We start from the raw sequence: 15,078 nt of genomic DNA, 5'->3' as shown, positions 1-15,078 counted from the left end.
ATTTATTCATCAAAGAAAAATCAAACATTTAAAAAAAATATTTTAATTTTATATTAAAAAATATTTTAAACACTTCCAAAAAGTTAAAAGTAAATTAATTTCTTCTTCTGTATTTTTAATAATCTTTAATAAATTTTAACATAAATTTCTATTAAATGAATTTACATAAATTTAATGTAAAAGTCTCAATAAATTTGTGTTAAATGAATTTACATCAATTTAATATAAAACTCATTCAAAGAAATTTTATAATATCACTCTATATCTTTAAACCTTTAAAAAAAGGTTTAGTTCTGCAAATACATAATTCGTCCTCGATAATAATCTTTAATCAAAAACTTTGTTCTCCAGATATATAAACCTTAATAAATTTCTTTGATAATATAAACTGCACTGTAGCCACCAGACCACGATTGTCATTCTGAAAGTGCTGTTATATTGTACCACTCCTTTCGTCTCCCGGATACCCGCTTTCTTCACTGAAATCTATTTCTTCATTGAAACCTTCTCCATCACTGGAAACTTCTTGCCATCCTTCTTCAATAAATCCTTCTCCATCACTGCAATCTTCTTGCAATCTTTCTTCACTGAAATCTATTTCTTCATTGGAACCTTCTCCATCACTGCAATCTTCTTGCAATCTTTCTTCACTGAAATCTATTTCTTCATTGGAACCTTCTCCATCACTGGAAACTTCTTGCCATCCTTCTTAATAAATCCTTCTTCATCACTGCAATCTTCTTGGCATTGGCCCAGGCGTTGGCGCAGCTGCTCTACTATTTCCTCATCCCATTGCAGTTTGGAGCATTGAGACACATTAAGATACTTCAACGAACCCAAATGCTCAACATTGGGCACCATCTTTAAATTGGAACAACCGGCCAACGGAAGAGTTTGGAGGCTCGTTAGGTTGCCAATCGAGTCTGGGAGCCTTTGCAGAGCAGAGCACTGAGACAGGACAAGACTTCGGAGGCTTCTCAACTTCCCGCCTGAGTCCGGAAGCGTCTGCAGAGCGGAGCAGCCACTCAAGTCCAGATGTTGGAGGCCTGCTAGGTTCCCAGCCGAGTCCGGAAGCGTCTGCAGAGCGTGGCACCAGCGCAAGTCCAGATGTTGGAGGCCTGCTAGGTTCCCAACCGAGTCCGGAAGCGTCTGCAAATCGTAGCACCCGTCCAAGTCCAGATGTTGGAGGCCTGCTAGGTTCCCAACCGAGTCCGGAAGCGTCTGCAGAGCGTAGCACGCGCCCAAAAACAGATGTTGGAGGCCTGCTAGGTTCCCAACCGAGTCCGGAAGCGTCTGCAGAGCTTCGCACCCACACAAGTCCAGATGTTGGAGGCCTGCTAGGTTCCCAACCGAGTCGGGAAGCGTCTGCGGTGCGAGCGTCTGCAGAGCGTCGCACCGGCCCAAGTCCAGATGTTGGAGGCCTGCTAGGTTCCCAACAGAGTCCGGAAGCGTCTGCAGAGCGTCGCACCGGCCCAAGTCCAGATGTTGGAGGCCTGCTAGGTTCCCAACAGAGTCCGGAAGCGTCTGCAGAGCGTCGCACCAGCCCAAGTCCACCAGCCCAAGTCCAGATGTTGGAGGCCTGCTAGGTTCCCAACAGAGTCCGGAAGCGTCTGCAGAGCGCACCCGCTCAAGCCCAGATGTTGGAGGCCTGCTAGGTTCCCAACCTAGTCTGAAGCGTCTGCAGAACGTCGGACCAGGTCAAGGCCACATGTTGGAGGCTTGCTACGTTCCCAAACGAGTCCGGAAGCGTCTCCATATGTTGGAGTCCTGCTAGGTTCCCAACCAAGAGCGTCCGCATATGTTGGAGGCCTGCTAGGTTCCTAACCGAGTCCGGAAGCGGCCCCAGAGCGCGGCACCCGCTCAAGTCCAGATATTGGAGGCCTGCTAGGTTCCCAACCGAGTCCGGAAGCGTCTGCAGAGCGTCGCAATGGCTCAAGTTCAGATGTTGGAGGCCTTCTAGGTTCCCAACCGAGTCCGGAAGCGTCTGCAGAGCCTCGCACCTGCTCAAGTCCAGATGTTGGAGGCCTGCTAGGTTCCCAACCGAGTCTGGAAGAGTCTGCAGAGCCTCGCACCTGCCCAAGTCCAAATGTTGGAGGCCTGCTAGGTTCCCAACCGAGTCCGGAAGCGTCTGCAGAGCGTGGCACCCGCCCAAGTCCAGATGTTGGAGGCCTGCTAGGTTCCCAACCGAGTCCGGAAGCGTCTGCAGAGCGCTGCACCCGCCCAAGTCCAGATGTTGGAGGCCTGCTAGGTTCCCAACCGAGTCCGGAAGAGTCTGCAGAGTATGGCACAGGCCCAAGTCCAGATGTTGGAGGCCTGCTAGTTTCCCAAACGACTCCGGAAGAGTCTGCAGAGAGCAGCCGCTCAAGTCAAGATGTTGGAGGCCTGCTAGGTTCCCAACCGAGTCCGGAAGCTTCTGCAGAGCCTGGCACCAGCGCAAGTCCAGATGTTGGAGGACTGCTAGGTTCCCAACCGAGTCCGGAAGCGTCTGCAGAGCGGAGCAGTCCCTCAAGGCCAGATGTTGGAGGCCTGCTAGGTTCCCAACCGAATCTGGCAAACTTTCAAGATGAAGACTCTTGGACACTACAAATATTTCCAGATGCTGCAGCTTCCCAATGAAATCTGGAACATTTAGAAGGGGAGCCTTAATCCACAATTCCCTCAGCTGCAGAGGTACCTGCATTGTTCACATACATTATTAAAGGACGTCAAAGACTGTAAATGTCACAGGCAGTGTGTTAGAGGAAGACAATTCTTAAATGCAGTAAATATTTACAATTTGAAGAAAAAACAAGAAATAGAAATTTAAGAAGAATACCTGAGATTCGTGTTGCCATAGTGTTTTCAAAAAATTTCCAATAATATGTAAAACTCTTAAATTCTTTGTTGAAATCGAGGAAGGGAAGGAGGAGTAGGGACAGTTCAGCCAGTCCAAATATATTAGGTTTGGTAACTGGTGGCAAACATTGAATAGGCGTTCAACAGAATAACCTTCAGCCTTAAGCAACTGCAACCCGCTCATATTACTCAATAAACGAGTGCGAGCAGGCTCTGCAAGGTCTTCGAAAGATTGTTCGAAGTTTTCGACAGATGGTTCATCCTCATTTTCATCAACCAGGTTAATTCCACGAACCTGAATTGTTCACTAGAAGCTGTTAGGAGCTGTTAGAAACAAGATTCATTTTTGCAAAGTTTTAGGAATTCAAAACTAACCAGACAGAATTTTGATAACAGGACGCTAATTGGAAATCTGTCGAAAACACTTCAAAATACTTACAGGTAATTGGCCGGAAAGCTTATGAAAAAGGTTGTCAGTTGGGTTCCAAAGCCGAAGCTCACCATCAGGAGGTTCCTTCGCCGCCAGAGATCTACCCATATCTCTAACGTGGTCATGCATTCTCAAACGGTTTTGACTGTCCACTTCCACCAAGCATCTCTTTTCCAGCTTCCAAAGACCTACCGACCCTTCCCAGCGAGATCCATTCCATATTCTAATGACTCTGTCTCTGTCTTCTCCTCTGAAGAAGCAGGCAATGTCTAAGAATATCTTCTTTTCCTCTTCATCCAGACCGTCGTAGCTAATTTTTAGCCTGCCTTGTATATCATCAGGAAGCATGTAGGAGATTTTGCGTAATTGTGCTTCCCAATGATTTAAATCATTTTTTCCACGAAAAAGCGAGGCAAGCACTTTAATAGATAATGGTAATCCAAGGCAGGAATCCAAACACTTGTTAACCACTATGTCAAATCCCGCAGTAGGATGATGCTGGCGGAATGCATGCAAGCAAAAGAGCTCTTTGGAGTGCTGTGGATCCAGACCTCTTAGCGTGTAAATCGAGGACTCGGGGATGTCTGATCCTGTGAGAACATCCTTATTGCGAGATGTCACTAAAATTAAGCTACTGCTTTTAAGGGCATCCTTCGCTGGATAAAGTAATGCCTCCAGCTGCTCAATATTATCTACATCATCTAAAATAATGAGACAATCAGAAGATGGAAGAAGCCTTCGGAGCTTTCCTTTACCTTCATTAATGCTGCGTATTTCCTCGTCCTTCTTCTGGGTTAAGTCCTTTAGAAGGTATTTCTGCAAGGTAGTTAAAGGATTGTCTCTGATATCTTCTAAAATGCAAAATCGCTTGTATTTTGATCTTTGACTATTAAAGAACTCTTTCGCTAGGGTGGTTTTGCCAACCCCTCCAAGGCCGACAATTCCGGTAACTATAACCTTCCCAACGTCCTGCTGCAATGGTATTGTGGTTCCAAAATCTTTTAATTTTTCTTGCAAGCCTGTTGGATATTCTGACACATGCAGCGTTATTTTAACTTTTTTCAGCACTGCTTCCACGACGTCTTCGAGGAGCTGTTCTTCTTTGAATACGAAGGGAAGGTTGCAGAGTTCAAAGACCGCCTCAAGGCACTGCAAGACACCTGTCTTCCCACTTAAACAATAAAAGAAACCAAATATAAACAGTGATTTAGCAAAGGATAGTCACATTCAACCAAAAGGGCAGAGCTAAAAATCTAAAAAAAGAAAATGCAACCACTGTGAAAACCAAGGGAGGCATGAACGGAAAGAAGGATTTATAAACAATTGAATTTATGTCATTAGCCCTAATTAGAAATAATTTAATAAATGAAGCTGCATATATCCATGAGCCATCTGCAACCCTTAGAAGTTTTAATCACGAAATCTCCCGATTGCCTCTCCTTCATAAAGCATGGAAGGTTAGTAACTAATTGAAGCCAGAAGCTATGCAGTTTTGGCCGTTCAGGTTATCAGTATCCTACCATGCTTTGGCTACCATATCAGTATAACTCTGACAATTTTCTAAATTTCATCTTTGTTTGTTTGTTATTTATCTTTCCAAGAGAACAAAGATTTTATTGATCTTATTATAGAAGTGCGTATTGCCACCATTTAAACGAAAATCATCTTCACCTCTCTCATAACCCTTTGAAAATGAAGTACAAACCAATAATAATAAATGACTCTAAGTCAGCCTCTTTCACAACCCAGAAATGTCTATATATGGTGCCATCTAGTTATCAATTCAAGGAATTAAATGTCAAGATTTACATGAAAGGATGGTCATGTTCTACTCACCTGTTATACTTCTTTCTGTCAAAACCTGATATACCCGCAACTTTAGCGAGAGCATTCTTCCATTTTTCAATAGTATCCATGTCGTGTCGTTGTCGACCATCATTATTTTTTTTCTCTTGAAGCTTTAGTAGGGCTTGACCGTAGACGCCCTTTCCGGCCTTCACCCATCGTACTTCTTCAGGCTTGACACCGTAGAAGACCGGGATGATGGTGGACTTATGCTTTAACATACATTCCACCATCAGTACCAGTTCATCGAGGCACCATTTTGAATCCGCATAGCCAGGAGACAGGATCGCTATATGCACAGAGGATGTTTTGATGGCGCTTTCAAGTTGAGGGTCTATACTATCTCCCGGGCGCAATTCCGGGTCATCTAAAAATACCTGCAACTCATGTTTGCAAAGGCTGTTGTACAGATCGGTGGCAAAGGTTTTTTTGACGTCGGGACCCCTATGATTTAAAAAAATATCATATACATAGTCGTTGTTGACGCTATGTGAGGTGGATGTTGAGGAGGAAGCCATGGGATATTATAGAAATGAATAACAATGAAGTAAAGATTGAAGATGTGTTGCAGAGCTTGGGAATGCGCACTTAACCTTAATATTGTGGTCCTCTTCTCATGGTACCTGCCAGGCTAGTAGCTGCGCCTTTATCACTCTCTTTATGTCTCAATATTTCAATGTGTAAAACCAATATATGAAACACAAAACAGCACTGAGATGTGGTTGATTTCTGAAAATCGCATAACAATGGGATATAGAAATGAATAACAAAGAAGTAAAGATTGAAGATGCGCTGCAGAGCCGGGAAATGCGCACTTAACCTCAATAGTGTTGTCGTCCTCCTCGCCTGTATGGTCTCACTATTTCAAAGGCTGTTGTACAGATCGGTGGCAAAGGTTTTTTTGACGTCGGGACCCCTATGATTTAAAAAAATATCATATACATAGTCGTTGTTGACGCTATGTGAGGTGGATGTTGAGGAGGAAGCCATGGGATATTATAGAAATGAATAACAATGAAGTAAAGATTGAAGATGTGTTGCAGAGCTTGGGAATGCGCACTTAACCTTAATATTGTGGTCCTCTTCTCATGGTACCTGCCAGGCTAGTAGCTGCGCCTTTATCACTCTCTTTATGTCTCAATATTTCAATGTGTAAAACCAATATATGAAACACAAAACAGCACTGAGATGTGGTTGATTTCTGAAAATCGCATAACAATGGGATATAGAAATGAATAACAAAGAAGTAAAGATTGAAGATGCGCTGCAGAGCCGGGAAATGCGCACTTAACCTCAATAGTGTTGTCGTCCTCCTCGCCTGTATGGTCTCACTATTTCAGAGAAACCAGTATTATGCAACTTTATCACTCTCAATATTCAGCCAATCTATTAAAAAATTGAGCACTGGGATCTGGTTGATTTCTGGACTTCTTATTTTCTTGAAGAAACTGAGTCGTGAGGGCTTTTCTCTGACTATTAATCCCCTTTTTTGTTATTTGGATGGCAATTCTTTAATAATTAAATAATTTTTTAATCATGCCACCGCCCAGATATCTACGAATCTTGCCACCAACCATATACGGAGGCATTGTGATTAAACATAAAGCTGACCGAACGCATTTTCAATTCCTCCCACTACCAGGTATGGCGCATTGATTAGACATAAAGCATTTAGTCCAAGTTGTTGGCCATTCTTTAATAATTAAATAATTTTTTAATCATGCCACCGCCCAGATATCTACGAATCTTGCCACATAAACATAAAGCATTGAGCATTGTGATTAAACATAAAGCATTGAGGAAATTTCGTGGGCACTTTCTTAGTCAGTGCAGTAATGATAGTAATGATAGCTTCACGTTCTTGGATGCCACAATGGTGGCAAGTTGTAAAGAAAGTGGTTTTATTTTCCTGAAAAATTCATTTTTTTAAATTATTATTGAACATTGTTAATTTTAAATTTGGAAATGTATAGAAAGATCAAATTTAAATTAAATCTCTTAAATTTGTGAATGTATAGACAGATCAAATTTAAATCAAATCTCTTTTAAAATAGAGAGGGATCAAATTTAAATCAAATCTCTTTTAAAATAGAGAGGGATCAAATTTAAATCAAATTTCTTTTCATTAAAAAAAAATTGCATCTTAATAGACTTTGATTATTTTTAGTTTTTAGTAGATCAAGAGTTAAAATGAATCTAGACTAGTGTCACTTTGAATGACACTCTAGTGGTTCCTAAAGAGACAATCTCTCACTCCAACTAAAATGCCTCTGGGTCTGGCCTCTGAGTCATACAAAATCAATTTTGATAAGAATTTCACTACTTAACATACATAACATATATGTGTGTAAAGTATTAAATTTGTATATGGTTATTAATTAAATTTAGAATTAAAGTTTTGAAAATTATTATTTAAATTGTTTTCAATTTGATTAAATTTTTATTTATTTATTTTTTAAAAATGTAATTTTCTTCATAAAAACAAATATAACAAATTAAATTTAACTTTATTTTTTATTATTTTTAGCTTTTTTTAAATATTTTTTTTCTTAAAACCCTAATTTTCGTTCATTTATAAAATTATTCAAAATTACATTATGCATATACACCCTTAAGGCTAAAGTTTTGAGTGACTGTACTTTGACCTAGCATGCTTCTTCTTAATATATTTTAGATAATATTACTACAAAAATTGATGAAAAAACTGCATATGGATTGTAGGATTCAATGCATCTTTTATATGAAGTGTTTATACAAGAACCAGTACAAGAACTATGGGAGTTGTAGCTCTCTGCAGGTAGAAGCCTGCGTACTGGTATAAGACTGCACCAGTACAGAAATATTGTAAAAGGATTTTCTTATTAAGAAGAAGACTAAGATGACTTGCAGCAGGTGGTTTTCTCCCACATTGGGTTTCCACCTTATATCATGGTGTTCATGTGTGTGGCTTATGTGTGATGATTTGTTCTATTTCACTGCAGCTGTTTACTGTTAATATGGTTGATAATGTTCTAATGCACTTATTAAGGATCCACTAACTGAATCATAAGAAGTTGTGGAAGTAGCATATATGAATCCGAATATGGAAATGAAAAAGTTTTATTGATGTGATAATACTGATTCAACTCCCCCAGTGGTATTTCCAACAAGAATGGATGTTTCTTGATATGATTTTCTAAAAATATAAAAATATAATCAACGATGTTGCAAGCTAGTTGGTTCAATGTCCAAGCCATAAAGTCTAACATGAATGAAATATTACTAGCATAAGTCAAAGACACCACATAAAAAATGCAACCTAAATTGAAGAAAATGTTGAGATTGAGGAGGATTGACAATAATGCAGACAAAGTTGTTGTTTGGTATGTAAACCAAAGATGTTGAATTAAGGATGAACAACACTACACTCTCTAAAAATTTAAAGAAAAATTGAGACCCTTGTTAGGGTAGAAACGTTTGTCGAGAAATGTGAATTGAGCTAGATAAAGTGACACCCTAATGGAAAGGCATTAGGCATTTATTAGCATTTTATTTATGAAAATAATGGAAATTAGGAGAAAAGAAAGGTGAAAAGTCATAGGTTGCATGTGAGGAGGAAAATAATGTAAAATGATAGAAAATGAAGAAAATAGAGGCCTCATTAATAAAAATGCTTTTTAGGATTAGTGGGCAAGCTTGGTCAGTGCTAAGTCTTGGTCACTTCAGTGTTGGAGCTCTCTCATTTTCTCTCTCCTCGTACTCTTGGATACTTAGAGTTCTCTTCGAGCACTCTTGGAGGGTGTGGCATACTTAGATTCTTGAAGCAAGAAGGCAAAGGAAGAATAGGAAAGCACAAAAAGGCATTGGCATCAGCAACTACATCAGATTTTCTTGCAGTTATACCAAGTTGCATGTATGATTTCTTCACTAGTTTGGCCATGCATGGCATATGTGTTGGGGAGATAGATGTTGTTATAATTCCAACATTAAATCATTAATCTGAGACTCGTAAGCTTCAAGGCACAAGAGCATGTAACGCAGGATTAGAGCGCCTCGTCTAATCTAAACTAACATCATGAAATTTGAAATCTATTCCTAAATTAAGTACAGAATTCCTATTCCTAATTTGAAACTAATCCATTGATAAAAACATGCTCAAGCAATACCAATCACTATTCAAACGAAACTAACTCTAATTAATCATAAATCAAGGGATACAAATTACTATTCAAACGATTTTAATCTAAATGGAAATCTCAATCTAAATAATAAGATCTATTTAATCTAAGTACAAGAATCTTAAATCAATCAAGATTAATTTAAAATGATACCAAATTTATGCTATATCTTAATTCCAACAAAATTCACTCTCATTCAAATGATCTTAAACTAAGACAATGGACAAACAAGACTTCAACTAATCTAATCCCCGGGATGCATAAAACAAATCAAATAAACATTCATATCTAAAAGACTGCAAAGTAAGAAACTACTTTATCCTTAGATTAGTTTAATCAAACTCAAGAAATCATTCAAACATAATCACATTGACTAATGATTCTACCAATAACTAATTACAATTATAATGAATTTCAAAACTAAACTACAACTGCAAACAATGATTTAATGGTCTCGTTGCATTGTTTTCAAATACTTGATTTCCAAAACACAATGTTACAAGAAATAATAGTGAATCAATAAGGTTCGGAATTGATTTCAATTCATATCTAAAATAAATAGAGTTATCGATCTCTTGTTTATCCAATTAAGAAGCACCTTTAAGTATTACAATCGTAAACATGTAATAAAGGGATTATTCGTGCAATAAAATCATTGATCAACACCATTCATTAGCTAGCAACGAGTTGGAGATGATACATCTATTTAATTTCAAGAAAACAAATTACATCCTTGAGTAAAGAATCAAAATTATGAGATCTAATTAGCAAATGCTTTCAAAATAAAATCCCTACGTTTAGATCTTGCCCAAATCCCAGGTCATATGAAGTCAATCAATAAACAATCTACTTTGCAAGCGTTCTAAAAGATCTAATCACACAACCCTCATTCAATTTTCCACGCTGACTGTGTTACATATTCAATTCAAAAATCCAAACCCTATGTTAAAAGAAAGCTATTATAACCAAACTCAAGAAACCTTTCACAAAAAAGATTTACACTTCAACTTCAATTCAATCTTATTCTAATCATGCTAAATTCCAGAACCATCGAACTCAACTAGAACTGATATTTATTTCACTACTCCTGAGCATTCCTCACATAGGCATAATGTTACAAAACTCGATGTTGAATAGAAAACAACATAGCACAAAACCAAATTCGATGTTAATCTTATGATATGGTAATTAACCCATGTATGTTTCTAGATTAAGGATATTCTCAAACATTCTAGGCTATGGAATCATTCATGCATTAGAAAGCATCACTCGATACACTCCTTGCTTGTCTTTTGATGATTGAGGAATGAGATCTATCACATTCGGTTTAGATCTACGAAACATAGTAGAGGTTTTAAGTACAAAATAAAGATATTAATTCTGATATCTAAGTAGTAACTTTCTTAAGCAACCTTCACACTTCTAACTATTGATCAAATGTAATTCCTATTATCTATATTAACTGCAGAACTTGTTCCCAGGGTGTGTTGGGCCTTTTCTACTCTCGGAAAAAGTTTAAATTAATGCAACACTCTTTTAAAATCAGGAACACATTAATACTTACAGCAGATGGAGTGCAGAATCAGATTTTTGTGGTATGGTTCAACAATCATGCATTTAAGCAAACTTCAACACAACTTCCATTGTATTCATAACGTAAACAATATTACATACAACCCTTCTAATTGCTACAACCCGCCTCAAAGACCGCCTCAAGGCACTGCAAGACACCTGTCTTCCCACTTAAACAATAAAAGAAACCAAATATAAACAGTGATTTAGCAAAGGATAGTCACATTCAACCAAAAGGGCAGAGCTAAAAATCTAAAAAAAGAAAATGCAAGCACTGTGAAAACCAAGGGAGGCATGAACGGAAAGAAGAATTTATAAACAATTGAATTTACGTCATTAGCCCTAATTAGAAATAAATGAAGCTGCGTATATCCATGGGCCATCTGCAACCCTTAGAAGTTTTAATCACGAAATCTCCCGATTGCCTCTCCTTCTTAAAGCATGGAAGGTTAGTAACTAATTGAAGCCAGAAGCTATGCAGTTTTGGCCTTTCAGGTTATCAGTATCCTACCATGCTTTGGCTACCATATCAGTATAACTCTGACAATTTTCTAAATTTCATCTTTGTTTGTTTGTTATTTATCTTTCCAAGAGAACAAAGATTTTATTGATCTTATTATAGAAGTGCGTATTGCCACCATTTAAACGAAAATCATCTTCACCTCTCTCATAACCCTTTGAAAATGAAGTACAAACCAATAATAATAAATGACTCTAAGTCAGCCTCTTTCATAACGCAGAAATGTCTATATATGGTGCCATCTAGTTATCAATTCAAGGAATTAAATGTCAAGATTTACATGAAAGGATGGTCATGTTCTACTCACCTGTTATACTTGTTTCTGTCAAAACCTGATATACCCGCAACTTCAGCGAGAGCATTCTTCCATTTTTCAATAGTATCCATGTCGTGTCGTTGTCGACCATCATTATTTTTTTTCTCTTGAAGCTTTCGTAGGGCTTGACCGTAGACGCCCTTTCCGGCCTTCACCCATCGTACTTCTTCAGGCTTGACACCGTAGAAGACCGGGATGATGGTGGACTTACACTTTGACATACATTCCACCATCAGTACCAGTTCATCTAGGCACCATTTTGAATCCGCATAGCCAGGAGACAGGATCGCAATATGCACAGAGGATGTTTTGATGGCGCTTTCAAGTTGAGGGCTTATACCATCTCCCGGGCGCAATTCCGGGTCATCTAAAAATACCTGCAACTCATGTTTGCAAAGGCTGTTGTACAGATCGGTGGCAAAGGTTTTTTTGACGTCGGGACCCCTATGATTTAAAAAAATATCATATACATAGTCGTTGTTGACGCTATGTGAGGTGGATGTTGAGGAGGAAGCCATGGGATATTATAGAAATGAATAACAATGAAGTAAAGATTGAAGATGTGTTGCAGAGCTTGGGAATGCGCACTTAACCTTAATATTGTGGTCCTCTTCTCATAGTACCTACCAGGCTAGTAGCTGCGCCTTTATCACTCTCTTTATGTCTCAATGTGTTCAACCAATATATGAAACACAAAACAGCACTGAGATCTGGTTGATTTCTGAAAATCGCATAACAATGGGAGATAGAAATGAATAACAAAGAAGTAAAGATTGAAGATGCGCTGCAGAGCCGGGAAATGCGCACTTAACCTCAATAGTGTTGTCGTCCTCCTCGCCTGTATGGTCTCACTATTTCAGAAAAACCAGTATTATGCACCTTTATCACTCTCAATATTCGGCCAATATTCAGCCAATCTATTAAAAAATTGAGCACTGGGATCTGGTTGCTTTCTGGACTTCTTATTTTCTTGAAGAAACTGAGTCGTGAGGACTTTTCTCTGACTATTAATCCCCTTTTTTGTTATTTGGATGGAAGGAAGGAAGTAATAATACATTACTCTGAACGGGGCAGCTAGGAGTCCTTGGCCACTGCTTTTTCGAGTCTTGGGTGTGACGCATTGATTAGACGTAAAGCATTTAGCAGAAGTTCCTTATTTATTTATTATCAAATCTTTACCAACCACATACCACTGATGTATTGTGATTTAACATAAAGCATTTAGCAGAAATTCTTTGGCAACTACTTCCCAACGCGTTTTCAACTCTTTCCACTACCAGATATAAAGCATTTAGTCCCCGTGGAACACTGAATTAAACATAAAGCATTTAGCAGAAATGGCGCATTTTCAATTCCTCCCACTACCAGATATGGCGCATGGATTAGACATAAAGCATTTAGTCCAAGTTGTTGGCAATTCTTTAATAATTAAATAATTTTTTAATCATGCCCCCGCCCAGATATCTACGAATCTTGCCACCAACGATATACGGATGCATTGTGATTAAACATAAACCTGCCCGAAAGCATTTTCAATTCCTCCCACTACCAGGTATGGCGCATTGATTAGACATAAAGCAGTTAGTCCAAGTTGTTGGCAATTCTTTAATAATTAAATAGTTTTTTTAATCACGCCACCGCCCAGATATTTACGAATCTTGCCACCAACCATACACTGATGCATTGTGATTAAACATAAAGCTCCCCGAATGCATTTTCAATATCTCCCACTACCAGGTATGGCGCATTGATTAGACATAAAGCAAGTTATTGGCAATTCTTTAATAATTAAATAATTTTTTAATCATGCCACCCCCCAGATATCTACGAATCTTGCCACTAACCATATACGGATGCATTGTGATTAAACATAAAAAAGTTGAGCAAATTTCGTGGGCACTTTCTTAGTCAGTGCAGTAATGATAGTTCTCAGTAATTTCTTTGTCACTCCAATAATGTAATGATAGCTTCACGTTCTTGGATGCCACAATGTTCACAAGTTTTTTTTTTTTTTTCCGAAGGTGGCAAAACCTATCAAACTCAGGTGTCAAACCAACAGTGAGGACAACCATCTCTGGCTGCTATCCGCGAATGTCGATTTGACTCATCACCGTTATCAAGGAAAACCACGCCACCTGTAATAACCCGCTGGTGGTCCGTAAGGGAGCAGGCTTTCACTCCTGCCAGATGCCTCTGGGTCTTGGGCCGTTAACCTGTTTCCTTACGTCCGAGGAAGACGAGCTCTTAGCCAAGCAGAAGCAGTTTTACGGCATACTCCAGGCCGGCACAATGTTCACAAGTTGTAAAGAAAGTGGTTTCATTTTTCTGGAAAAAATATATTTTTAAATTATTATTTAACATTGTTAATTTTAAATTTGAGAATGTATAGAAGGATCAAATTTAAATCAAATCTCTTAAATTTGTGAATGTATAGACAGATCAAATTTAAATCAAATCTTTTTTAAAATATAGAGGGATGAAATTTAAATCTTTTTTTTTTTTATTTTAAAACAAATTTGCATCTTAATAGACTTTGATTATTTTTAGTTTTTAGTAGATCCAGAGTTAAAATGAATCTAGACTAGTGTCACTTTGAATGACACGCTAGTGGTCCCTAAATAGACAATCTCTCACTCCAACTAAAATGCCTTTGGGTCTTGGGCCTCTGAGTCATACAAAATCAATTTTGATAAGAATTTCACTACTTAACATACATAACATATATGTGTGTGTAAAGTATTAAATTTGTATATGGTTATTAATTAAATTTAGAAATAAAGTTTTGAAAATTATTATTTAAATTGTTTTCAATTTGATTAAATTTTTTATTTATTTATTTTTTAAAAATGTAATTTTATTCATAAAAACAAATATAACAAATTAAATTTAGCTTTCTTTCTTATTATTTTTAGCTTTTTTTAAATGTTTTTTTCTTAAAACCCTAATTTTCTTTCATTTATAAAATAATTAAAAATTACATTATGCATATACACCCTTAAGGCCTATTTCAAGAGAAAGTTTTGAGTGATGGATTGTAGGATTCAATGCATCTTTTATGTGAAGTGTTTATACAAAAAATTAAGGCCTTTTAGCCTGTATTATTTGTTCTAGTATAAACTGTGATAGTAATAATACTCATACAAAGAATATTCACACTACTTCTAGATATGCCAAAGGTCTTGATCCTTAATCAAACTTGATTTTGAAAGCCTAAAGCCTACAACCAACCCATTTAACTCTTTATTTAACTTTTATAATTTAACTAACATTATATCTTAACATTTCATGATAACATCTCTTTATAACTGTTATTAATTTTTTATATTTAATATTGCCTGATTTAACTCTAAAGAACCACTACAATATCTAATCCATATTAAACTGTGAAACACTCTACATAATT

The 15,078-nt window shown here is 37.6% G+C and overlaps 1 protein-coding gene and 1 pseudogene across 2 annotated transcripts; both read right to left on the bottom strand.

Annotated features, from left to right (window-relative positions):
* Positions 1-307: 307 nt before the first annotated feature.
* On the bottom strand, positions 308-5,631 carry LOC149140034 (disease resistance protein RML1A-like; annotated as a pseudogene). The gene is made up of 5 exons (XR_016265029.1): positions 5,102-5,631; positions 3,275-4,436; positions 2,816-3,130; positions 1,826-2,674; positions 308-1,664 (listed from the first exon to the last, which is right to left on the bottom strand). The product of XR_016265029.1 is annotated as a disease resistance protein RML1A-like (transcript).
* A 3,923-nt stretch (positions 5,632-9,554) lies between these two features.
* Positions 9,555-12,871, bottom strand: LOC149140033 (toll/interleukin-1 receptor-like protein). Its single transcript, XM_089450193.1, has 2 exons — positions 11,667-12,871; positions 9,555-11,009 (listed from the first exon to the last, which is right to left on the bottom strand). Exons 1-2 carry the CDS (start codon positions 12,191-12,193, stop codon positions 10,949-10,951), a joined length of 588 nt encoding a protein of 195 aa, XP_089306319.1. The 5' UTR covers positions 12,194-12,871; the 3' UTR covers positions 9,555-10,948.
* Positions 12,872-15,078: the final 2,207 nt, after the last annotated feature.

The sequence above is a fragment of the Pinus tabuliformis genome, chromosome X (assembly GCF_031772625.1).
Source record: "Pinus tabuliformis cultivar Carrire ecotype Pingquan chromosome X, CPIR1, whole genome shotgun sequence".
Lineage (NCBI taxonomy): Eukaryota > Viridiplantae > Streptophyta > Pinopsida > Pinales > Pinaceae > Pinus > Pinus tabuliformis.
This window is presented reverse-complemented; position numbering and strand designations above follow the sequence as displayed.